This window comes from Callospermophilus lateralis, chromosome 14, assembly GCF_048772815.1.
Source record: "Callospermophilus lateralis isolate mCalLat2 chromosome 14, mCalLat2.hap1, whole genome shotgun sequence".
NCBI lineage: Eukaryota > Metazoa > Chordata > Mammalia > Rodentia > Sciuridae > Callospermophilus > Callospermophilus lateralis.
The window spans coordinates 24,638,330-24,663,500 of NC_135318.1; the positions used below are offsets into that span (position 1 = coordinate 24,638,330).

Genomic DNA, 25,171 nt, shown 5'->3' on the forward strand with positions numbered 1-25,171 from the left:
GCATATGTAGATCTGTGATAGAGCACTCCTGAGTTCAATCCCCAGTACCAGAAACCACCAAACAATAACAAACAAAACAAAACAAAACACCATAGGGAAAAGCTTGATGACATTATATTTGATAGTGATTTTTTTTAAAAATATGGTATCAGAACCATAGACTGCATAAGAAAATGAATAAATCGAACTTAATGAAACTTAAAAATCTTGTGAATCAGAAGTTACACTATCAACAGTACAAAAGCAATACTTAAAATGGGAGAAAATATTTGTAAAGCGATCGACATGCAGAATATATAGAGAACTTCTAAAATCCAACAGTTAAAAAAAAAAGTAAAAAATGGGGAAAGCACTTGAATAGACATTTCTCCAAAGAAGATGCCTAAGAAGCATATGAAAAGAAGCTCAATGTCACTAATCGTTAGCAAAATGCAACCCAAATCACAATAAGGTACTATTTAAAAAAAAGTTTGTTTTTATTTTTTTTTTAATGGGCACAATACCTTTATTTTATTTATTTGTTTTTATGTGATCTTGAGGATCAAATCCAGTGCCTCATGCATGCTAGGCAAGCACTCTACCACGGAGTTATATCCCTGGCCCCACAATAAGGTACTATTTTACACTCATTGGGGTGGCTACTATTAAACAAAACAAAACAAAACAAAAAAACAGAATAACAAGTGTTGATGAGAACATGAAGAAATTAGAATTCTCGTGCACTGCTGGTGGGAGTATATTTAAAATGGTGTAGCTATTATGGAAAACAAATATAGTGATCAAACAAGTAATTTCCTGCCACTCAGGAAGATGAAGAAGGAGGATCACAAGTTTGAGGCCAGTCTTGGCAATTTAGCAGACTCTGTCTCAAAAAAATAAGGGGCTAGGTTTGTGGCTCATTGATAGAGCACTTACCTAGAGCACTTGCCTTACATATGAGAGGCACTGGGTTCGATCCTCAGCACCACATAAAAATAAATAAACAAAATAAAGGTATTGTGTCCATCCACAACATATATGTGTGTGTGTGTGTGTGTGTGTGTGTGTGTGTGTATTTATTTTTCCTTTCTTTTTTTTTGGGGGGGGGTGTCAGGGATTGAACTCAGGGGTGCTTAACCACTGAGCCATATTCCCAGCCCTATTTTATATTTTATTTAGAGAAAGGGTCTCACTGAGTTGCTTAGTACCTCCCTAGGTTGTTGAGGCCGACTTTGAACTCAAGATCCTCTTGTCTTAGCCTACTGAGCTACTGGGATTATAGGTGTGTGCCACTGCTCACTGAAGCAGCAGTATTCTAAATAGACAAAAGGTGGAAGCAACCTAAGTATCCACTGATGTGTAAATTGTTAAAATGAATGGAATTCTGACACATGCTGTACTATGGATGAACCTTGAAGACATTATGCTAGATGAAATAAGGCAGTCACAAAAGGAAACATACTGTATGATATACTGTATGATGATTCATATAAGGTACTTGGAATAGTCAAATTCATAGAAAACACATTCAGGGTTGCCAGGGGCTGAAGGAAAGGGATCCACTTCTGTAGATGGATGGTAAAGATGTTTATACAACATTGTGAATGTACTTAATGCTATTGAATACTACACATAAATGGTTAAAATGGTAAATTTTGCTGGGTGTGGTGGCACATGCCTATATCTCAGCGGCTCAGGAGGCTGAGGCAGGAGGATTGCAGATTCAAAGTCAGCCTCAGCAATTTAGTGAGAGCCTAAGCAACTCATCGAGACCCTGTCTCTAAATAAAATAGCCCCCCCCCCCAAAAAAAAATCAGATGGTATGTTTGTGAAGTTCTGTCTCTGAATTCTATTCTATTCATTGTGCTATGTCTGTGCTAGTACCATACTTCTTGTGGTAGTATAGCTTTTTTGGTAAGTCACAAAATCATGTAATATGACTTGTCCAACATTATTTATTTAGTTTTTGAGGTAATGGAGATTGAACCTAGGGGTGCTTTACCACTGAGCTACATCCACAACCCTTCTTATCTCTCTCTCTCTCTCTCTCTCTCTCTCTCTCTCTATGACTGGTGATTGAACTCAGGGGCACTTAACCACTGAACCATATCCCAAGTCCCAGCTCTTTTTGAGTCCCTAAGACAGCTTCTTCCTAAATTGCCCAAGGTGGCCTTGAGCTTTCGATCTCCTACTCACCTCCTGAGTTGCTGGGATTACAGGCATGTGCTACTGCACTGGACCTCCAGCCTTTTTATTTTATTTTTTAGACAGGATCTCATTAAGTTGCTCTAGCTGACTTTGAACTTAAGATACTCCTCCCTCAGTCTCCTCAGTAGCTGGGTTTATAGGCATGCACCCTCAGAAGTAACTCCCCCTTTATTTTTTTATTTTGTTTGTTTAAAAAAAAAGTTTTTTTTAGTTGTAGTTGGACATAATACCTTTATATTATTTATTTTTATGTGGTGCTGAGGATCCAACCCAGTGCCTAGCTGGTGCAAGGTGAGTGCTCTACTGCTGAGCCACAGCCCCACCCTTCCCCCTTTATTTTTGATCTGCAGTTGGTCAGTCTACTGATGCAGACTGATCCATATTGAGGGCCAGCAGTATTTTTTTTTTGTTGTTTTGGGGATGAAGGTTTGAATTCAGGGTCACTTAACCACTGAGACGCACTCCCAGCCCTTTTTTGAAATTTATTGAGTGACAGGGTCTCACTGAGTTGCTTAGGGCCTCGCTGAATCATCCTGCCTCAGAGTCCCTAGCTGCTGGGATTACAGGCATGTGCCACTGCTCTTGGCTTTATAGATTTTTTTATCAGCTAATATCTACATAATCTTTACTGTATCTTCTCTTTCATTCCTGATATTAGTAATTTGTATTGCCTTTTTTAAATCAGTCTTGCTAGATTTTTGTCAGTTTTATTGATACTTTCAATGAACTGCTTGTTTGCTTGTATTCATTTTCTGTATTCCTTTTTTTTTCATTCCTCCCTTGCTTCTCTTTCCTTTCCTTCCCCCCATTTCCTTCTTTATTTTATAATAGCCTTTTTAATGGGTGAGAAGTTGTATCTCATTGTAGTTTTGAATTGTATTTCCTTCTGGGTTTTAAATATCCAAGTATCTCAAGTGAACCTTCCCTGTCTCAGAACCCAGCAGTTAATAGCAAGGCTTCTAAGGACAGGGCAGAATCTGATGAGCAGTAGCCCCAGTGCCTCAGCTGGCCTAGGATGTGAGCCAGAGTTTTCACTTGTTGGTAAGCAGCAAGTTAAAGCATCAGATGATGCTCCAGTTGGGATAGGGCCCTAGGCCCTGGAGTTTGGAATAAATAGTTGTGGTCCTTATTTGTGACCTTTTGATCTTGGCCTAGTTACCCAACCTCACCAGGTTTCAGTTTGTTTTTGCCTTTGTCTTTTCTCTATACTGGGGATTTGTTTTAGTCAGCTTTTTCACTGCTGTGACTAAAAGATCCAACCAGAACAACTTTAGAGGAGGAAAAGTTTGTTTGGGGGCTCACAATTTCAGAGGTCTCACTACATGGACAGTAGGTTCCATTCCTTTGGGCTTGAGGTGAGGCTAAGCATCATGGCAGAGTGTGTGGCAGAGGAAAGCAGCTTACATGAAGCAGAGAGGTCTCCAATTGCCAGATACAAGTAGATACCCCAAAGCTACACCCCAATTTCCACCTCTTTCAACCTCGACCTACTATTTCAGTCATCACTCAGTTAATCCCTATCAGGGGATTAATACCCTAATTGGGTTAAGACTCCTACAACCCAATCATTTCAGCACCAAATTTCCTTGCATTTTCTCACATGTGGGATGCCACACCTAAACCACAACAGGATTGAACCCAAGGCCTTTCACGTGTTAATCAAGTGCTCTATTGCTGAGCTACATCCTGAACCCTTTTTTTCAATTTTTAATTTCACTTCATTATTTCTTCTGGTTGTTTTGGGTTATTTTGTTCTTTCTGTAGGGTACCCTCTCCCCACCCCTGTACTGGGAATTAAACCTAGGAGTATTCCACCATTGAACTACATCACCCTTTTAAAAATTTTGGACAGGGTCTTGCTAAATAGTTGAGGCTGGCCTCAAACCTTGGATTCCTCCTGCCTCAGCATCCAGAGTTACTAAGATTATAGGTATGCCACCACACCTGGGTTCTTTCTCTAGTTTTTTAGTAGGAAGCTTAGATTATTGAGTTCATTTTCAATTTCTGAACACCACAATATAAACTTTTAATTTGTATGAACTTCACTCTAAGCGCTGCTTTAGATACAGTGACAAGTATTGAAGTTCTCAGGTTGAGTAAAAGATACAGAGAAAGGGACAGTAGATTGAATAATCTTCCCTGAAAATTCATGTCCATGGAGAACCTGGGAATGTGACCTTATTTGGAAATAAGATATTTGCAAATATAATAAGGTAATCCTTGGGCGAGTATGCCTGGAATCAGCCTACCCTTTTCCCCTTCTGAGCAGTGTGGCATTCATACTATTTATGAACGGTCTTCCCTAACTCAGTGTTCAGAAACTGAAAATGGACTCAACCAATGAATGTGTTTCTGTGCATGCTACTATATGGGCCTGGAAAATCCTCTGAAGAAATTGCTGACAAGACTGTTTGATCACTGTCCATCATTTTGAGTGCTAGTGTTGCATAGGGCAAGAAGTTAAAACACACACACACACACACACACACACACACACACTGTTAAACTTCTTTCATGTTCTCTTTAGGAATCTAATAACATCACGGAATCCCATGGTTGTATGGAAACCCATTTGAAAACCCTGGGAATTGTACCATTATATACTTACCTGGGAAAATTAATGATTTGTGATTTTTAAAGTTTAACTAATTACATATCTTAAACATTAAAGCAGTTAGAGTTTAAAATAATTTATAGTTATTGATTTCTACAACTATTTTATAAGTTTTTCCACATGAGTTCCTTCAATTTGTATTGTTTTTTATGGTTTTACCTTGAGACCGGAATTGCCAGCTTATATTCCTATTTACTATATTATAGATAATATTTTTCTTTTCTTTTGGTACTGGGGACTGAACCCAGGAGCACTTTTCCATTGAGCTACATTTATACTACTGAGTTACTTACCCACGCCTTTTTGTTTTTATTTTGAGACAAGAGTCTTGCTAAGTTGCTTAGGGCTTCACTAAGTTGCTGAGGCTGAGCTCGAACTTGTGATCCTCTTGCCTCAGTCTACTGAGTTGCTGGGACCTTGCCTGGCCAGTTATTATTTTTTCTGTATGTTAGTGTGTATTTCAAATTTCCAGACCTGGTACTTAGATAGATATAGAAATTTTATGAAATTTTTTTGTTTTATGTAGATCATAAATTAGTTGCTGATCAATTTTGTAATACTTTCAAGATGCCCAGGTAAGTTTAAGAGATATATAATAATCTGGGATTATGAAGCCCAGTTCTAATATTGGTTGATTATATTATGTTAATGACTATTTTACATATTGATGAATAGGCCCCTGATTTATTTACAGTTTTCTGCTTTTTTTTTTTTTTTTTTTCAATCATTAGGCAGTGGCAGGACTAGTAACAGGCATGTTCTGCAGCATTGTGGTGGGAGTTTAGAATCAGGTATGTTAGCAGTGGGATTGCTTACCCACTAAGAAGTTTCTTAGCTAATGTAATAAAATTTTGTAGTTGGTCAGTCTTAAGTCCCCTTAAGCCTGACATGGTAGTGCATGCCTGTAATCCCAGCAACTCTGGAGGCTGAGGCAGGAGGATCGTGAGTTCAAAGCCCATATCAGCAATTTAGTGAGGCTCTTAGCTACTCAATGAGACCCTGCCTCTAATAAAATATAATAAAAGGGCTGGGGGATGTTGCTCAGTGGTTAAACACCCCTGGGTTCAATACCCAGTATTTTCCCCCATACCCAAAAAGTCCCCTTATAGGCCTGGGGTTGTGGCTCAGTGGTAGAGCACTTCCTACCACTTGTGAAGCACTGAGTTGGATCTTCAGCACCACATAAAAAAAAATAACTAATATAAAGGTATTGTGTCTGTCTACAAGTAAAAAATATATATTAAAAAAGTGCCCTTATTGACACTCTGTATTTATAGAATAAAGATAACATTGGTCTTGTAAATGTTTTTATAGACTTAAATGTAAAATGAATGTTATCTTTTTTCATAACTTTAAAATTCCATTTGAAGCTTCTAATGCTTAGTATTTTGTAAGATTTGAAATTCTTGTTATGAAATTTTATGGTGTGCTCGGTGGCTTTCCATTAAAGTACTTCTCTGGTGTTAACTCAGAATTTTAGTCAGCATTGATCCTCAGTGGTAGGTTTCTGTTTTCTCAGTGGTAGTTGAATCAGGGGCTTTTCTAATTCTCATAATTTAGGTTGTGAAAAAAATACTTTTCATAATGTAATCTCAGATAATAAAGCTCTCAAGAACTTTGGAGGTAATTTTCTAGTAAGCATAAAGTCTATGATGACTTTATGTTTATTGAACTTTGCAGAAATAACAGAAAATAGCTAATTTAAAAAAATTTTGTTTTGAACAATTGAATTTTGAAATAATTCAACTTAGAGGAAAATTGCAAGAATAATATGGTACAAAAATCTTCCCTTTATCCTTTACCCAGTTCCTACCAGTTCTAAATATTTCACATTGACTTTTCTTTCCCACATATATACACACATAACTACTTTTATTCTCTTTGAGAGTTGTTTGCATGTATCAGGCCTGTTTAATCCTACTGTTTCTGTGTTTATTTCTTAAAGCAGTGATATTCTCTTTTCATAATAGCAATGTAGTTGTTAAGTATTTATAATTTCACATTGACACTTTCTAGTACATATTCCACTTTAATCATTTGTCCCAGTCATGTCTTTTAGAGCATTTTTTTCTAGTCCAGGATTATATATTCTATGTAGTTACCACAAAAGCATTTTTTATGGACTATTGGTTTTAACATTTTAAGTGTTTAATTTTTGTTCTTTTGGCAGCTAAACCAGGTGGACAGGTGAAATGTCAGTATATTTCTGCTGTGGATAAAGTTATATTTGTGGATGATTATGCAGTAGGTTGTAGGAAGGACCTTAATGGAATCTTATTGTTAGACACTGCTCTGCAAACACCAGTTTCAAAGCAGGATGATGTGGTTCAACTTGAACTGCCCGTTACAGAGGTAAGTTGAAATAAGTATCTCTTAATGTGATTTCCAATCTATTAGATGTTAAATGAAATTAAGTTGTCCTTCAAAGATGTTATATAGGTATCCATATTAAAAACCACCAATTGCTGTGCACATTCCAGTAATCCCAGCAGCTTGGGAGACTGAGGCCGGAGGATTGAGAGTTCAAAGCCATACTCAGTAACTGAGCGAGATCCAAATCAACTTAGTGAGACCTTGTCTCAAAATAAAATATAAAAAGAGCTGGGGGTATGACTCAGTGGTTGAGCACAAGAATTCTTATCAATCACCATTTTAAATAATATTTGTCTTTCCTCACTATAGTTAATTAGTACTCTTTGAAATGTTATTTTAGTTGTGAACTGTGAATCAAAACAAGCTAAATCATCTTGATGATTATTATTTGTAGTAGCAGTTTAGGGCTAAGTGTAGGGCCGGCTTTGGTAACTTGAAAACTGAGGTTAGTTCCTGAGTTATAGACAACTGCTTCAGGTCTCATTTTTCAGTCAAGGGAAAGGGAGAGCACAAATCCAGAGAGCACATGAGCAGATTTCTTCTCATTTTATTTCTGTCTTCCCTTTTCTGTTTTCTTTCTCTCATCTGTTTTTGTTTTCTTTCTTACTCTGCCCTGTACTCTTTTTGTATTCAGCCCATTGTGGCTATGTGAACATGAGAGGAGTTAGAGAAAGAGGTGGTTTCTCTAACTTTTTTAATATTAAAAATGGGAGGATTCTATATTGAAAAACCAGTAATCTTTGCTATGTATCATGTCTTAATAACCCCAGTTTTAAATTGCATCCATAAGTGTTTTTCTATAGTTCTACATTTTCATTATTGTTATTATTATTATTATTATTATTTTTTTTTTGTGTGTGTGCCGTGTGTGTGGCCCTGGAGGTTGAACCCAGAGCCTTAACAACTGAGCTACATCTGCAGCACTTTTTTTGGGGGGTGGGGTGGGGGTGGGTCTATTGGGGATTGAACTCAGGGGTACTCAAGCAGTGAGTTACATCCCCAGCCCTTTTTTGTATTTTATTTAGAGACAGGGTCTCTCTTAAGTTGCCTAGTGCCTCACCATTGCTGAGGCTGGCTTTGAACTCATGATCTTCCTGCCTCAGCCTCCTGAGCCACTGGGATTAAAGACGTGTGCAATGGTGCCTGGCCATCTGCAGCACTTTTTAAAAAAATTATTTTGAGGGCTGAGGCTGTAGCTCAGTGGTGGAGTTCTTGCCTAGCATGTGTGAGGCACTGAATTCAGTCTTCAACACATAAAAATAAATAAATAAATACATAAAATAAGGCATTCTGTCCACCTACAACTACCAAAACATTAAAAATAAAATTTATTTTGAGATGGGGTCTTTCTGAGTTTCCCAAACTGCCTTGAAGTGGCGATCAGAACTTCTGCCTTAGCCTCCTAAGAGCTGAGATTATAGGCATGCACCACTGTGCCTGGCATATTACTTAATTTTTAAGTTTATCCCAACTTAATTTTGTTCTTTGTGTGGGTTGCTATTTGCATAATGTAATTTGAAAGCATTTTTCAAAATAATTGGATTTTGAATCATCTTAAATAGAATGTAAATGATGATAATGCTGTATTCATAATAAAGTGAGAAATTATATTTATGCTCAGTGTAGGTTATTAATTATTTTGTAGTTGATAGATATGATTAGTTTATAAAATTATTATGATATACTTCCTGTTTTTAGGATGCAGAAACATTGATGTGTGAATTTTAAGCATAGTATACTTGTTTCTATTTGCATTTTTTCTTTGGTTTAGAAAAATAAAAGTTTTAGCATTTTTAGCATGATTTAGCATTTCTTTTAAATGCTAAAATGTATTCACTTACATTTCACAGTTATGTCATACAGCAGTGTCAATATTGAAAGCATGTTGCTGAAAGTTTAACTTTCAAAACAGATATCCTTTTGTTACTAGAATATCTGAGACTGGGGGCATGTCTAAAATCTTTGGACAAATGGTTCTACTTTTTTTTTTTTTTTTGTGGGGGGCGAGAAGTGTACCTGGGATCGAACTCTGAAGCACTCAACCACTGAGCCACATCCTCAGCCCTATTTTGAATTTTACTTAGAGACAGCGTCTCACTGTGTTGCCTAGTACCTCATCATTGCTGAGGCTGGCTTTGAACTCTATTCCTGCCTAGCCTCTTACGCAGCTGGGATTAGAGGCGTGCAATTGCAAGCCCATTGTTCACATAATATTCATTGTAGACATTCCACCATTCTAGGCATCATTCACTGCATTACAGTAATTTGTCACTATCTTCCCCGAAATATAGGGTTTGGTATGATTGGTATGGGTATTCTTTTTCTTAAATCAGCCATATAGTTCGATTAAATGGTTCATATTGAAGATGTGAGTAATATTTCTTATTACTTGCTGAATAACTTTTATAGTTTTCGGTATTTAAAGCTCATTGGAGAACTTTGTGTATCTCTTTAAAATTTTACCTGTTTGATTTTTGCTCATGGTTTCAGCTTGTTCATTTTTCTTTCTTGATTTGGTTTGTAATAATGTGTATTGAAACTTTACCAAATGCTATTATTCTGAATAAAAAGCCCTTTAAACTATTATATAATAATTTAGGTTTGTATAATAGAATTAAAAGTAGGTAAGTTTTTTATAGTACCTGTCATAACCATCACAAATCAAAATATCTGATTGAGGATTTGAATTTAACTTTGTTTTGTTGTGTTTAATTTTTTATGATCATCTTTTTTACTTAGGCACAGCAACTTTTATCAGCGTGTTTAGAAAAGGTAGATGTTTCCAGTACAGAGGGTTATGATTTGTTCATCACACAGCTCAAAGATGGTTTAAAAAATACATCTCATGAGACTGCAGCAAACCATAAAGTTGCTAAGGTAAGAAACAAAAAAAATTTTTTTTTTTACCTTGTTTGGGATTATAATAGAATGAATACCTCCATCCTTTTGCATTTCATTTCCCTTCTCTTCTGAAACTGTTCTTGTTGTAAATTTCTCTCTTTTTTGGGTACTGGGAATTAAACCCAGGGGCCCTTAACCCGAATCTCCAGCCCTTTTTAAAGTTTTCGTTAGAGACAGGGTTTTGCTGTGTTCTTCACACTGACCTCAAATTTGTATCCTCATGAGTAGATGCAATTACAGGTGTGTGCTATTGTGCCCTACTAAGGCTTCTCTGAGTTGTAAATATAATATATAGAAGCCTTTCATACTGAAGGATATAAGGCCAATGATCAAAGCTAAATCTTTTTTCAAGTATGGTTGTAATTATACTAAATATTAAAATATACCTTGCTTTATTTCACTTCAGACTGTATTTTGGGTATTTGCATACCAATCCTGAAATCATCTGCATTGTTGTTGTTCTTTTTTTTTTTTTTTTTTTTGTGTGTGTGTGTGTGTGTGGTACTGGGGATTGAATGCTAGGTTTCTGTACCACTGAATGCTTGTATTACTTTTGGTTTTGAGAAAAGGTCTTGCTAAATTGCCCGGTCTGGCTTTGAACTTGGAATCCTCCTGTCTCAGCCTTTCAATTTGCTGGGATTACAGGTGTGTACCACCACATCTGGCTGATTTTTTAAAAATCCTTGCATTGAATTTTATTTTGAGGTTGATTTTATTAATCCATACTCCATTAATGGAATGTTTTGTTTAGGAAAGCAGAAACCGTACTATGAATTTCTGCAGAGAGAATTTTTTTTTTTTTTTGCGAGGATTTGATTTACAGTTTTTGAGAACCGTAAAGTATAAAGGACATCCTGAGTAACACAGAGATGGTAACTACAGGAAGCAGCTTACATTTCTGTATAGAAGAACAAAGAGAAAGAGGTTAGGATAATCAGAATCTAGACGCTTAGAGAATAGACTCCATGGATCTGGACTTAAGACTTCTGTGGAGAAAGTGCTCGGAGGAAGACCTTGTTGAATTGGGACTCAGTCTCTGAAGAGAGGTGCTAGGTAGCTGATGGTAGTACCTTTAAGGGAACTCTATGAGACCCCTTTTGGGAATGTTAAAAAAACAAAACACAAATGGTGAGACTGCCAAGAATCAACTCCTACCACCAGGTTGTTCCCTGAATCATTGGTGATAATAATGACTCCTAATACCAAGGAACAAGTCTTTCTCCCTTCATCACACTTTCTAGTTTCTTTTCTGTTTTCTTGTCGACAAGAAACTGACAAGAAATATATTTGCCTCAGCCCCAATATGATAGAGGAGAAGCTGAGAGACATCAATTTAATAATTGGCACAGTCTGCTCTGTCTCCATACATAGTTTATATTTCTTATTTTTTCCCCATATACAGTTTCTAAATGAGCTTAGTTGGTAGAGTGCTTGCCTCGCATGCACAAAACCCTGGGTTTGATCCCCAGCCTCACAAAAAACAAAACAAAAGCAAAACAAACAAAACAACAACAGCACATACACACAGAAAGATCATACTTTTTTTTTTTTTCATAACAAGATGCATTGATCCTTGTTACAAGGGAAGATTCTCTATTCTAGAAAAATGAGACAAAAAGTTTCAACAGATATTTTACCCTCCCCTAGATGATATTAACTACTTCTAAAATTTAGTTATGGTCTTACTATTTAGGTAACAAAACTGAGTTACTTAAAGATTAAATTAACAACAAAAAGATCTTATATATAACGCCATTATGTTTTTATGTGTGTAGTATTGTCATTCCTGAACAATCTGAATCTTCAGTGTTGCTGTGTTTTTTAGGTTTTTGTAATTTTTCATAAACTTTTACCATTGAACACAGAAGTACTCTGAGGCATCCTAGACAATCTCTTGGGTTTTATCTAAGTTCTCTTTGCCTTTTAGTCAGAATCAACCCAATATCCCCTTGTTTGTGTTTCAGTCAAACAGGGTATGACGATGTGAACTTTATTTCACCATGATAAACCAGGCTAGGGGTATGTCTTAGGGGAAATAGCCAGCTTTTATTTGACCAGTAGAATAAATGCTTCTTTGCTTGTTCATAGCAGTTTCAACACCTAGTTCAATGGAATCATTGTTGTAACCCTGGTAGAATATTCCTCCTTTAGAAAGTAAGACCTATAGAACTTAAGAAAGAAAGAAAGGGGTAAGGATTGTGGCTCAGTGGTGAGGCACTGGATTCAATTCTTAGCACCGCATCTAATTAAAAAATAAAGGTCCATTGAAAACTAAAAAAATATTAGGAAGAAAGAAAGAAAATCTGAATGTTTTTTTTTTAGGTATAATAGGGATCATGCTGGGAGAAACGATATTATGATTTTTTTTTTATTGATTTGAAGCGTGTACTTCATCTAGTGACGTGAAACTTCAAACTTCTGGTGTCTCTCCCAGTTAGTGTTGAAAATGAGTTGTTAGTAGGCTGTGTACATATATTGCACTTTTCTGTCAGGCCAACTCCTTCTGTATGTGATAAGATCAGTAAGTTTTATGGGCAATAGTCCATTATTGCAGTTTTGTTTTCTTTGAAATGCTTTCCTTGGTCAGAAGGAAAGTTGTCTGGAATACCATTATGGTGCATAAGACATTCTGTTAGTCATTCCACCTGCAGTGATATAATGGCAGAAGTGTTGAGGGCAGAACAGGTGAATGCATTATCAACAATGCACATCTGTTACAATGAAGAGAAATTGCTGCCTAATATATGACTGAAGGATTCCTGTATAGGTGCCCCGCTATTAGATAGCTGGCTGTTCCCCCTAAGTCATGCCGCTCTCTTGGTTTGTGTTGGTGAAAGGAAGTTCATGTTGTCATACCTGGCCTTCATCTTTTGCCATGGCCTTTTGTGTATAGGACCATTGAATAGCACTGGCTGTGGAGAAGGCTAACTGATGTGTAGATTACACACACACACACACACACACACACACACACACATAATCATTTCCTCTTATTGGTGCCTTTTGCAGAGCATTCATATTTCACAAATATTTTCATACTGTTTATTGTTGAAATTTGTCTGTAGACTTTTACCCTTGATGTCCTTGTTAACAGTCTTCTATTTCTGATATTTCTAAGTGCCTTACCATCCAGCCAACACATAAGCTGTTAGTCATTGAGGATCTTCACTTCTGGCCAACTTCAACAAATGGGTTGAAGTTGTATCCAGTGAGATTTACTTTTTTCCTTCTGATTGGTGCAATAATTCTGTAGTCATTACACGTGGATGATACCAGCATATTGTGCAAAACCATCTGTGAATCAGGGCCAAGGTTGTTTCCCCCTCAGATTATCTCATCATAAGGAGTTCCCTATGAAGCTATCAATGTGGAACAAGGAGGAAACATGCAGTAGTAGTAGTTATTCTAGAAGTCTGAGCCACTTGCTTTTATACAACTTGTGCCTTTTTAAGACTTTCTCAAGACTGATCTCTTTATGACACCATATGAAAGAACTTGTTGCTCATGCCCAAAATTATGGTTTGGTATATCAGATATCACCTAGTTCATGATGGGATTAATGTATATCTGGGAAGAAGCCAGGGACTGTTTCTCAATATAGTTATTTCCATGAGTGGGCACAGTTTTCCTTTAAGACTCTAGCATTCAGTTTTGGAATTGTCCCAATTCAGGTTGCCAGAGGCTCTTTACAGCAACAGAATTTGCCACAGAGACTTTTTTTTCAAATTTTTTTTTTTTAGTTGTAGATGTACACAATGTCTTTATTTTTTATTTATTCATTTTTATGTGATGCTGAGGATTGAATCTAGTGTCTCACAAGTGGTAGGAAGTGTTCTACCACTGAGCCACAACCCCAGCCTGCCACAGAGGCTTTTAGTGTCATTGTCATTTAATTTGCTCTTAAAGTAAAAATGTTAGAGCATCTTGAACTATGAAGTAGACTTGTTGCAGAACTTCTTGACTGTTCCCCACTTAAAATTAGCAACCTTATGTACTGCTTGATGTGTAAGGTCAGTGTAGCAAGTTTTGATAGGCTAAATATTGGCTCCAAGATTGACTTAAACCTACTAAGCATCCTGTGTTTTATTATCTGAGTGGTTTTATAAGCTGTAGCAAGTTGTCTTTCACCTTGGAGAGAATATACTGAAATGTTTAATCTACTAAATCTCTGTAAACTTGACCACAGTTGCAGGACTGTGAGTTTTTTCTGGAAACTATTGATCTTCTCTGCAAGTATCTTACTAAAACATAAATTTCTAGTTAACTTTCTCCTTATCACCACCAGTGTAAGTGATCTGCAAGATGTTAGGATGATTAGAATTTCTGCAGATTACATTATGGGTATGGTAAAGAACATGAGATAGAGTCCTGGGGTTAAGATTATGAAGATCTATTGTTATTCCTGCCAGGTAAAAGCAGACTTTTTGGGTAAGTCCTTAATATCAGTATAGAAAAATATTTGATAGAAGTATAACTGCCTACCAGAATCTAGGAAATTTGTTGATTTGCTTCAATAAAAATGCCTCATCTGGGACAGCACCTGCATTTGACTTTGCCACCTGATAGTTTACAATCCAGGGTCATTCTCTAAACTCTATTTACATTCTGCATAGGCAAAACAGGCTAGTTAGATGGAGATGAGACTGGGTGATCACCATCATTATCTTTCAAGTCTCTTATAGACACATTAATCTCAGAAATTTTCATAGGAATATGGTAATGCTGTGGCATATCCTAGTGGAGAAGGATAATTCTAGTGATGGCTTCTTGACCTTTCCTACTTTAATGGTCCTTAGAGTGGAGCAAAGAGCTAATGTGCAGATTTTTCCAGTTGCTTTTTCTCTAGATCTTCCAATTAAGCATTCAGGAACTATAGAACTAACTACAGTGTGGTTTTGTAGACTTATAGTTCTCTGAGACAGCTTTGTGCCTAACTGTTAATCATAAAATTGTTGTGTAAGTCTTTAGTTTGATGAACACATCATGTTTTAGGTCAGTTCAGAGCCACGTTTTTGTAATGCCTGAAAGACTTTTTCTCTAGTACAGTCACTTGTGGTGAATGACCACAAGTCTCTTTGGCAAAAACTCAGAGTATCATTTATATTATATAGTTGGGGTATTATCATAGTACCCCTTTTCAAAGGAAGGCAGCCTACCTTTCGATGAAGAGGCTTTGTATCTATGAACAGGCTAGATATAGAAATCTGGTGAAATGTTCTTATTTTTTTTATTATTTTGTGGCAGTTCAAGTCATATTTTTGGTCATAAGTTTTTCCAGTTACAAAGGTGTAAATAATAATTTGCTAGACTGCCTAGAGTATACTACACAGAGTGCAGACCATTCCAACTTATCTAAGCACAAGATGTAAAGATGAAATTACTTTATAGACTTATTTCTTTGGGAGAGAAATATTTAGCTTTAAAAAATAATAAAAAAGATAAGTCTAACTATTTATTGTAGTACTGGGGATTGAATCCATGGCCTTGTGCATACAAGGCAAGTGTTCTATCAACTGAGCTATATTCCTAGTCTCATATTTAGCTTTTTTTAGTCCAGTTTTTTTCTTTTACTTTTTTTTCTAGCTATGTGACTTCTTTAGTTATTAGAATATTAAATAATTGGGGGCTGAGGTTGTGGCTCAGAGGGAGAGTGCTTGCCTAGCATGTGAGAGTCACTGGGTTTGATTCTCAGAACCGCATGTAAATAAATGAATACAGGTCCATCAACAACAACAACAAAACAATATTAAATAATTGGGCTGGGGTGATGGCCCAGTGGTAGAGCTCTGGTCTAGCACATGTGAGACCCTGGGTTTGATCCTCAGCACCACATAAAAATAAATAAATAAAATAAAGGTATTGTTTCCAACTACTTCCAAAAAACAAAAACAAAAAATGTTTAAAAAATAAATAAATAATTGGGATAGACATTTATTGTATATTGTTTTTAGTGAATTTGGGCTGAAAATTCAAGTCTGTGACTTCAAAGCCTATGCCTTTAGCTACTGCACTGGATTATGATGATGACAGCAACAAAAACATATGCATGGGCTAGGGATATAGCTCACTTGGTAGAGTGCTTGCCTTGCATGCGTAAAGCTCTGGGTTCAATCCCCAGTACCACCTCCAAAAAACAAAAAAGAGGAAAAAAAACAACCCAAAAGCATTTGCTAAGCTGGGCTGAATACTCATGTACACCAGTAATAGTAATTGTTCAAAAATATTCTTATGAATGGATATATCTGAGTGTGTAATTTGTTCTTTAATGTTATGTTTATACAAGGTGAATATGGAAAATGACAGATGCTTTTAGTACCATTTTAATTGTGGTAGGATATAAAAGAAGATTGCTACCATTCAGTTTTAAACCATCTTTTTCAGGGTAATTAGTTGAGGTTTTATTAAAATTTTTAAAAAATTAAAAATAATTTAAATTGATAAATAATTATATATATTTATGAGATATGGTATGATATTTTGATATATGCATACATTATGAAAAGATTAAATGGAACTAATTGACACTATCTTACCATTTATCATTCCTTTTTGGTGAGAATGTTCAAACTGCTCTTCTAGCAGTTTTTGAAATATACATTATTATTTGAGCTCATCATGTTCTAATGTCACCGAAATTTATTCTTTGACACTTTGTACCCTTTGACCAACATCTCCATACACCCACCTCAGCTTCTGGTAACTACCCATCTACTCTCTGCTTCTAGGAGTTAAACTGTTTTGGGTTCTGCATTTGAGATCATGCAGTATTTATGTTTCTGTGCCTGGCTTATTGCACTTAGCATAATGTCCTCTTGGTTTCTCCATGTTGTCACCAATGGCAGAACTTCCTTCTTAACTGCTGTATTCTGGAGTACAACATTTTTTTAATTTTTCATCTGTTGTGGACAGTTTGCTTTCGTGTTTGACTTGTTTCAATAAGAGTTTTTTTTTTTTTAAAAACATAACAGTAAGCTCCTTCTGTCAATAATAAACTAATGCAGTAAACCTATTTGAGGTTGATAATCTTATCAAATAAAGAATTAGGTTAAGTCGTGATTTTTGGTTAAATTGTTGAGTATGTTTCCTTTGCTTATTTTCTTTCAGTGGGCCACAGTTACATTTCATCTTCCTCATCATGTGTTGAAGTCCATTGCCAGTGCCATTGTAAATGAACTCAAGAAAATAAATCAAAATGTTGCTGCCTTACCTGTGGCGTCCTCAGTGATGGACAGATTGTCTTACCTCTTACCTAGTGCACGTCCAGAACTTGGAGTGGGGCCAGGCCGTTCTGTAGACAGGTATGAGTTTTGCTTACAAAGAGAGGTGATGGATTGAATTTTTAGTTTTTGGATTAACTAAAAATTACTATCAGGGGCTGGGGGTGTGGCTTGAGCGGTAGCGCGTTCGCCTGGCATGCGTGAGGCCCGGGTTCGATCCTCAGCACCACATACAAACAAAGATGTTGTGTCCGCCAATAACTGAAAGAAATAAATATTAAAAAATTCTCTCTCTCTCTCTCTTAAAAAAAAAAATTAAAAAAATTACTATCAAATATGATTATGATAAAAAAACTTAAAAAATATTTTGAAAACTTGATTCATATAAACAAAGTCATCGTAACTATTCAAAATGTAAGAATTACTTTGCTATTGATAAAATATTGTGCCCTTTGAGATAATTTTTAAATTCTAACAAATTTAAAAACTGATTAAAACCAAAATGTTGTTAGCTATTATTTTCTAAAGAAAAACAATGAAGAATTAATATCTGTCCTTTCCTGGATTCAAACAGTATTGTAAAAATCATAGCTCAGTGATCATTTTCTTCAGGAGATTTATTGAGGATCTGTTTTGTGTAAAATGAAAGAAAGAGCATTTCTTTAACAACTTAAATGATGTGCTATTTGAAATGATATCTGTCAGATTCTGTTAAAAGTACTAAAGTTTTAACTGAGCAGAGTAGCAGTGAGATATAATCCCAGCTTCTTGGGAGGCTTAGGGAATAGTAGCACATATTTGAGGCTCGCCTTACCAACTTAGCAAGACCCTGTCTCAAACAAAAAGAAAGAGAGGAAAAAAAAGAAAAGAAAAGGGAGAAATAAAAGGAAAAAAAGGAGGTGTGGGGGACAAGTGATAGATATATAGCCTAAAGTGGTAAAGTGCCCTGGATTCAATCCCTAGTAGGTACTAAAGTTCAGATATGCTTTACTGTAGTATAAAATGTAACAGGTTTTTTTCTGTGTGTGTGCCAGGAATTGAACTCGGGGGCACTCAACCACTAAACCACATCCCTAGTCCCCTTTTTTTGTATTTTGGAGACAGAGTCTCACTGAATTGCTTACTGCCTCGCCTTGCTGAGGTTGGCTTTGAACTTGCCTTCCTATTGTCTCAGCCTTCCGACTGCTGGGATTACAGGTGTCTGCCACCATGCCTGGCTAAAATGTAACGATTTTCATTAGATAGATGTTCACATCTGCTTTTTCATGTAGCATTTTACATGTGCACATTTCCATTGAATGGGATTTGAAACTGTCTAGGCATTTAAAAATATTATTTTTGTAGTTGTAGATGGATAACACCTTAATTTTGTTTTTTTTTCCATGCAGTGCTAAGGATTGAACCCAGAGCCTCACACATGCTAGGCAAGCTCTTTGCCACTGAGCCACAACTCCAGCCCTTATATGCATTTTTGTGAAGTAATTCATGCTGATGTTACCAAAGGCACTATTAAATGAATTCACTTTAAAAAATTAAAAAATAATTTTTTTTTTAGTTGTAGATGGACATAATACCTTTATTTAAAGTGTGGCAACATTTAATAGTTTATCTTTTGGAAAACTGTTACTTTGCTTAGTTTTCCTATTTGTGTTTGTTAAGTGGTTTTATTACATAAATGACTCACTAATTACATTAACTATCGAGAAGAATATTATATTCTAGAGGAATATTGCCGTCTCTATCTTTTTGGACAAAATATAGAGATTGTTGCTTTTAAATTGAGTTTCAGGTGATAATTGATATAACTGTCCATGAAATATGCTTTAGAATATGTTTGGAAATGGGAGAAAGAAAAAAATACATAATTTGAACAAGCTTTTCTTATCTAAGAGCAATGCCTATAGTGACATCATAAAACATGCATCCCTGCAGAACTATTTTCTTTGCAAATAGTTGCAGGGTTTCTTTTTAAAGAAATCAGTTGAAGCTGTGATAAATGTCATATTTTGGGAAATGCATTCATCAGATAGGATTTTCATTGTTTTTGGGAATGTTAAAATGTCCCGAGTACTAATTTTTTTGGGGGGTACCGAGGATTGAACTTAGGGGCATTCAACCACTGAGCCACATTCCTAGACTTTTTTTTGTGTGTGTGTTTTATTTATAGATAGGGTCTTACTGAGTTGCTTAGCGCCTCGCTTTTTGCTGAGGCTGGCTATGAACTCATGATCCCCCTGCCTCAGTCTCCCGAACCACTGGGATTATAGGCATGCGCCACAGTGTCCAGCTCCGAATACTAATTTAATGTAGTGTTTGTTCCGTTAAAAATGAATTGCAGGGGGCTGGGGCTTGCCTCGCACACATGAGGCACTGAGTTCAATCCTCAGCACCACATAAAAATAAATATAGTAGGTCCAAAAAAACCCAAAAGAGTTAAAAAAATGCAGAATCTTATGAGGACTTATTTTTTTTTTTTTTTTTTTTTTTGCTACCAAGGATTGAATCCAGTGGCACTTAACTAACGAGCTACATCCCTAACCCTTCCTATTTTTATTTTGAGCAGCGTCTCACTTATTTGCTTAGGGCCACAGTAAATTGCTGAGGCTGGCTATGAACATGTGACCCTCCTGCTTTAGCCTCCCGAGTCTCTGGAATTATAGGTATGCACCATTATGAGGACTTGGGTGAACTTGGGTCTGTTGAAGGTTGAGTTAGAGTCTAGTGGTAGTATAAGTAAATGAGACTGGTTTTGTGTTCTAGGAGCAATTCTGAAGATTTGTAACCTGTGAATGAAAATGGTTTTCTAACCCATAAGATTTTTTTTTTTTTAAATAATGGATTAAACCCAGGGCCTTGTGCATGTTTGACAAACCCTGAACCATTAAGACCTCCTTCTACCTTTTAAAAAATTTTTTTTTAAGTTGTTGATGAACCTTTATTTTATTTATTTATACGTGGTACTGAGAATTGAACTCAGGGGCTCACACATGCTAGGCAAGTGCGGAGCCACAGCCCCAGCCCATTCTTCTACCCTTTTTAAATCCAGAATACAATTATGTGTAAATATAAACTTGCTAGTAATATTATAGAAAATTGTGTACTTATTAATTTGAGGGAAGAATTTAAGAGAACTATGTATCTGGTCTCTTTTTGATGACTTTTACCTCTTTGTCCTTTTTTCCCCCTTGCTGTTATCAGTTACAAGTTTGTGTTAGGAAGAGTAACTTGTTCTTATCAGTAATTTCTTACTTGAATCCCTTTGGACTTGACTTTAAAAAGTCAAACTATTAAAAAAATACTCTTGTGCTTTTAAGTTATAGTTTAGTTCCAAGTACGCTAGTATATTTTAATATGAAAACCTGTGAGGATTCAATTTTTTGATAAATCCCTGGAGAGTACTGTTTTTCCTGGGAAAGGATTTCTATGGTCAAAGAACAGAAAATTGCTTTCTACTTACAAAAACAAAGGGGCTAGGGTTGTGGCTAGGGCTAGCATGTGTGAGGCATTGGGTTTTATCCTTAGCACCACATAAACATAAAGGAATAAAAATAAAGGTATTGGCTAGACTCAGTGCTGCATGCCTATAATCCTAGCGGCTTGGGAGGCTGAGGCAGGAGGATCATGAGTTCAAACCCAGCCTCAGCAAAAGCAAGGTGTTAAGCAACTCAGTGAGACCCTATCTCTAAATAAAATACAAAACAGGGCTATGGATGTGCTTCAGTGTTGAGTGCACCTGAGTTCAATCCCTGGTACCCCCCAACCCCAAATAAGTGAAGGTATTGTGTCCATCTAAAATTAAAACAACAACAACAACAATAACAAACAAATGAAAAGCAAATCAAAATAAAATAACACTTCCTCAGTATATTTGAGGAAAAAAATTATTACTTTGGTTGCAGTTTTATTCAATTATGCAAAACTTGGCATGTGTTGAAAGCATGGGGCTTTCTGCCTTTTCATTTTCACATTTTCTGTTTTCTGCTTGCTAATTGCTCAAAATTGGTTAATTTAGTCTACCTGTGGAATCATTTAACAGCAATACCCACTGATCAGATTTTGTTTTTCCCTACTCTGTTTAAGAGAAAGTCCTAAAGTGATCATTTTTAGTTTAAAATTTAAATTTATTCAGTAGACCATTTCCAGTTTTTGTTGAACTCTGAAAAACGTTTCTGCATGTTAAATAGGAGTTTCTCTATATTTTGATGCCTAAGTTCAATTATATGATATATGTTTACTTTTAGATCATTGATGTATAGTGAAGCTAATAGACGGGAGACATTTACCTCATGGCCTCATGTAGGCTATAGGTGGGCACAACCAGATCCCATGGCTCAAGCTGGATTTTATCATCAGGTAAGAAACACTATCAAAAATATTTTTTTCCATATGCCATTGTCATCTTCAGTAAAATAATCAACATTTTAGTAATTTTGTCAAAAACTTATTTTGTGTATTCTAGATATGTGCCTGTTTGTATACATATACATATATGTGAGTTTTGATTATGATGTATAACCTTTGTATGATGTTGACTGGCAATAATATTTCCTGTGTTCTGTATTGCTTATGAAAAGGAAAAATCTATTGTTAAAAAGTAACTAAGAATTTAATTACTTCATATTTAAGTATTTTCTTTTAAATTTGATGTAAAATTTAAGCACCAAATTGGCAGTATTTTCTGGACTTGCTTTTTGGAAAATATTCTCTTTGGATAAGTATTTTATTTTTAGATTTTGACTTTCATTCATAACAGTAGTAGAAGCTTAGGGTAATCACAGTTGCTCTTGGAATTTAAATTTTGAGATAAAAATTATTCATATACCAGATAATTATAGAGGCAGCATTGCTGATAGTACAGTACAACAGTTATTGAACAGTTGATTAAGAAGTTATGTAGGCATTTATTCCAGTGTTGTAAGGGTGTATATGCAGTTTTTTTTTGTGTGTGTGTGTTGATAGAGGAACAATTTAGTCAAGAAAAACAGTTAGTTGTATTCAGGAAAAGAGAGGTGTACAGTGTAATGATTAGCATGATAGAAAGATATGAGGATGGGGCATTATAGAAATCTTCACTGAACTGAAGTAGAGGGAAGGCAAGAAAAATTATTTTAGCTTCTTTCAAGTAATAGTGTATTTCAGCTGAGTGGTATAGAATGGCGTACCATTGATTTACTAAGAAATATCAATTTGTGTAAAACATGCTTATTCAACTATAGAATTCAGGAAATATTTGTCATAGCTATTTCACAGAGATTTGGAAAGATGATTATCCTTTTTATTCTAATATTCAAGTGTTTTGAATACCTTAATGGAAACCCCCAAACCATGTATTGCAGGTTTTCTTCAAAGTTGGTCAAATTTCTAGTAAAAATAAGTTTGGAGCTGGGTGTCATGGCACATACTTGTAATCCTAGGGGCTCAGGAGGCTGAGGTAGGAGGATCATGAGTTCAAAACAGCTTTAGCAAAAGCGGGGTGCTAAGTGACTCAGTAAGAACCTGTCTTTAAATAAAATACAAAATAGGGCTGGGGATGTGGCTCAGTGGTCAAGTGCCCCTGATTTCAATCCCTGGTACACCACCCCCCCCCAAAAAAAAAAAAAGTAATATTGGAGACTGGTCAGTTAGAATCTCTGTAATTATTTCCCTATAATAAGTATTGAATGTGCACATTTTTTTTCTAATAGCTTACCTTCTTCTAATTTGGTGTTATTTTCGAAGTCTCTATTGGGCTGGGGATGTAACTCAGTAATAGAGTGTGTCCTTTGTGTGCACAAAGCCCTGGGTCAGTCCCCAGTACCTCTGTCCATGTCATCCCCCCCTCCTCCCTCAAGATAAAAAGGATCTCTCTTAAGGGCTGCCCTGTTATTTTTTTCTTTTGAGTTATTGTTGTTCATTACAGTTCATCTCAGAAAAGAGATCAGATCAAAATTTTCCTATAATCTCCTGCCTGTGTTAGGGACTGATTATTCTTAGTCTCTCAAAATGTCTAATAAATTCTACTGATTATTCTTAGTCTCTTAAAATGTGTGATAAATTCTATGTATAAAGTAAGTGCTCAAATATGTATATATTTATTTATGGTCCTGGAGATTGAACCCAGGTGTACCTAACCACTAGTCACATCCCCAATCCCCTTTCTTTAAAAAATTTTTTTTTTTTAGTTGTAGTTGGACACAATACCTTTATTTTATTTATTTATTTTTATATGGTGCTGAGGATTGAAACCAGGGCCTTGCATATGCTAGTCAAGTACTCTACCACTGAGCTACAACCCCAGGTCCCCCAACCCTTTTAAAAATATTTTATTAAGAGACAGGGTCTTGCTAAGTTGCTTAGTGCCTTGCTAAGTTGCAGGGGCTGGCTTTGAACTTTCTATCCTCCTGTCTGAACCTCCTGAGCTGCTGAAATTGCAGATGTGTACCACTGCACCCAGCTCAAATATATTAATATTGGTTTTCAGTTATAATTGAAGTCATGTTTTGTCATCAGAATTTTATATTTTTGAGTACTGACTGTATAGAAGCAAAATTTTTAAACATATATAGATATATATTTATTTTAATTATTAAATTATAATTTATATGGTAGTTTTTTATCATTAATAGAAATACTTGTTGAAATAAATATTATAAAATACTTAATTTTTTGATATGTATATATCAAAATCTGACTGAAATATATAGCATTTTGTTCCATATATCTTAAAGAATATTGGATGAATTAGGTCAACTAGCTTAATTTTCCTTTGTTCTTACATATTTGTTTCAAAATCGGTTTTTATAAATAAATTGTACTAGTTCTTTTCATACACAGCACTGTAATTCAAATACTTCAGTAGTACAAATATAGGGTAGTAGGTCAGGAATTGAGCATGTGTATGCTTTCATGTTTGATTTTGTGATTATTTTCTGATGAAACACTGCTTTTCATATAAAATGTCTAATTCTTAAACTTTTGGAGTTTCAGTGAGTTGTTGGGACCTGATAGTATAGGCTAACTCAGTATAGAGTTTTACTTAAAATTAAGAACTCTTAAAAAAGAGTTTGTATTAAAAAGCTATTTAAATAATGATTATTAATCTTTTCTGTGTGGGTGTCTGTCTGTGTTTGTCTGCCTCTCTCTTTCTCCCTTTCTTTCTCTCAATAATTTTGCAGCCTGCCTCATCTGGAGATGATAGAGCCATGTGTTTTACTTGTAGTGTGTGTCTCGTTTGTTGGGAACCAACTGATGAACCTTGGTGAGTCTAATTTTTCTAAGCCTATAATTACAGGCTGTTAGTTGTATAAATGTACTTATTAATTTTAATTTTCTGGGTTGATATAAAATAATCTTGAAATTTTACTGCATTTCATTTTTGCCATTGTTCTAAGAGAATGAGGTGGCCCTGTCTATATTCTATCACATCATTTGGCATACAGTGTCTCTGAGACCTATTCTTTTTTTTTTTTAATGACTACATGACAATTTTTTTTTTTTTAAAGAGAGAGTGAGAGAGAGAGATAATTTTTTAATATTTATTTTTTAGTTTTTCGGCGGACACAATATCTTTTGTTTTTTTGTATGTGGTGCTGAGGATCGAACCTGGGCCGCTGGCATGCCAGGCGAGCACACTACCGCTTGAGCCACATTCCCAGCCCCGTGAGGCCTGTTCTTTCCCAAATCTCTACATGGGAGAAATGCCAAATAGAACTGGGCTGTGGCCAAAAACTAGGTAAAATGAACTCTAGAGTGATTAACTTGAGCAGTTTAATCTCTAATCTATTGAGGGAATCTGTCAGTAGGGAATCCCATTGAGGAGGACCTTATAGTATGTGTGTCTAATTTTGATGTAATTTTAGGGTGTATCTGATGTCTTCAAATTCTGATGCATGCAATTTTA

The 25,171-nt window shown here is 35.7% G+C and overlaps 1 protein-coding gene across 8 annotated transcripts in view; it reads left to right on the forward strand.

The window, feature by feature from the left end:
• Positions 1 to 25,171, forward strand: part of Birc6 (baculoviral IAP repeat containing 6) — a 212,639-nt gene that overhangs the window by 16,991 nt on the left and 170,477 nt on the right. For all 8 annotated transcript variants that reach the window (XR_013088669.1, XM_076833780.1, XM_076833781.1 and 5 more), the window contains exons 2-6: positions 6,972 to 7,153; positions 9,914 to 10,051; positions 17,180 to 17,373; positions 21,534 to 21,645; positions 24,447 to 24,529. Coding sequence is in view for 7 of the 8 variants with exons in the window: in XM_076833780.1 (XP_076689895.1) it covers positions 6,972 to 7,153; positions 9,914 to 10,051; positions 17,180 to 17,373; positions 21,534 to 21,645; positions 24,447 to 24,529 (709 nt within the window). In the remaining variant the exon portion in view is untranslated. The remainder of the gene's footprint in view (positions 1 to 6,971; positions 7,154 to 9,913; positions 10,052 to 17,179; positions 17,374 to 21,533; positions 21,646 to 24,446; positions 24,530 to 25,171) is intronic.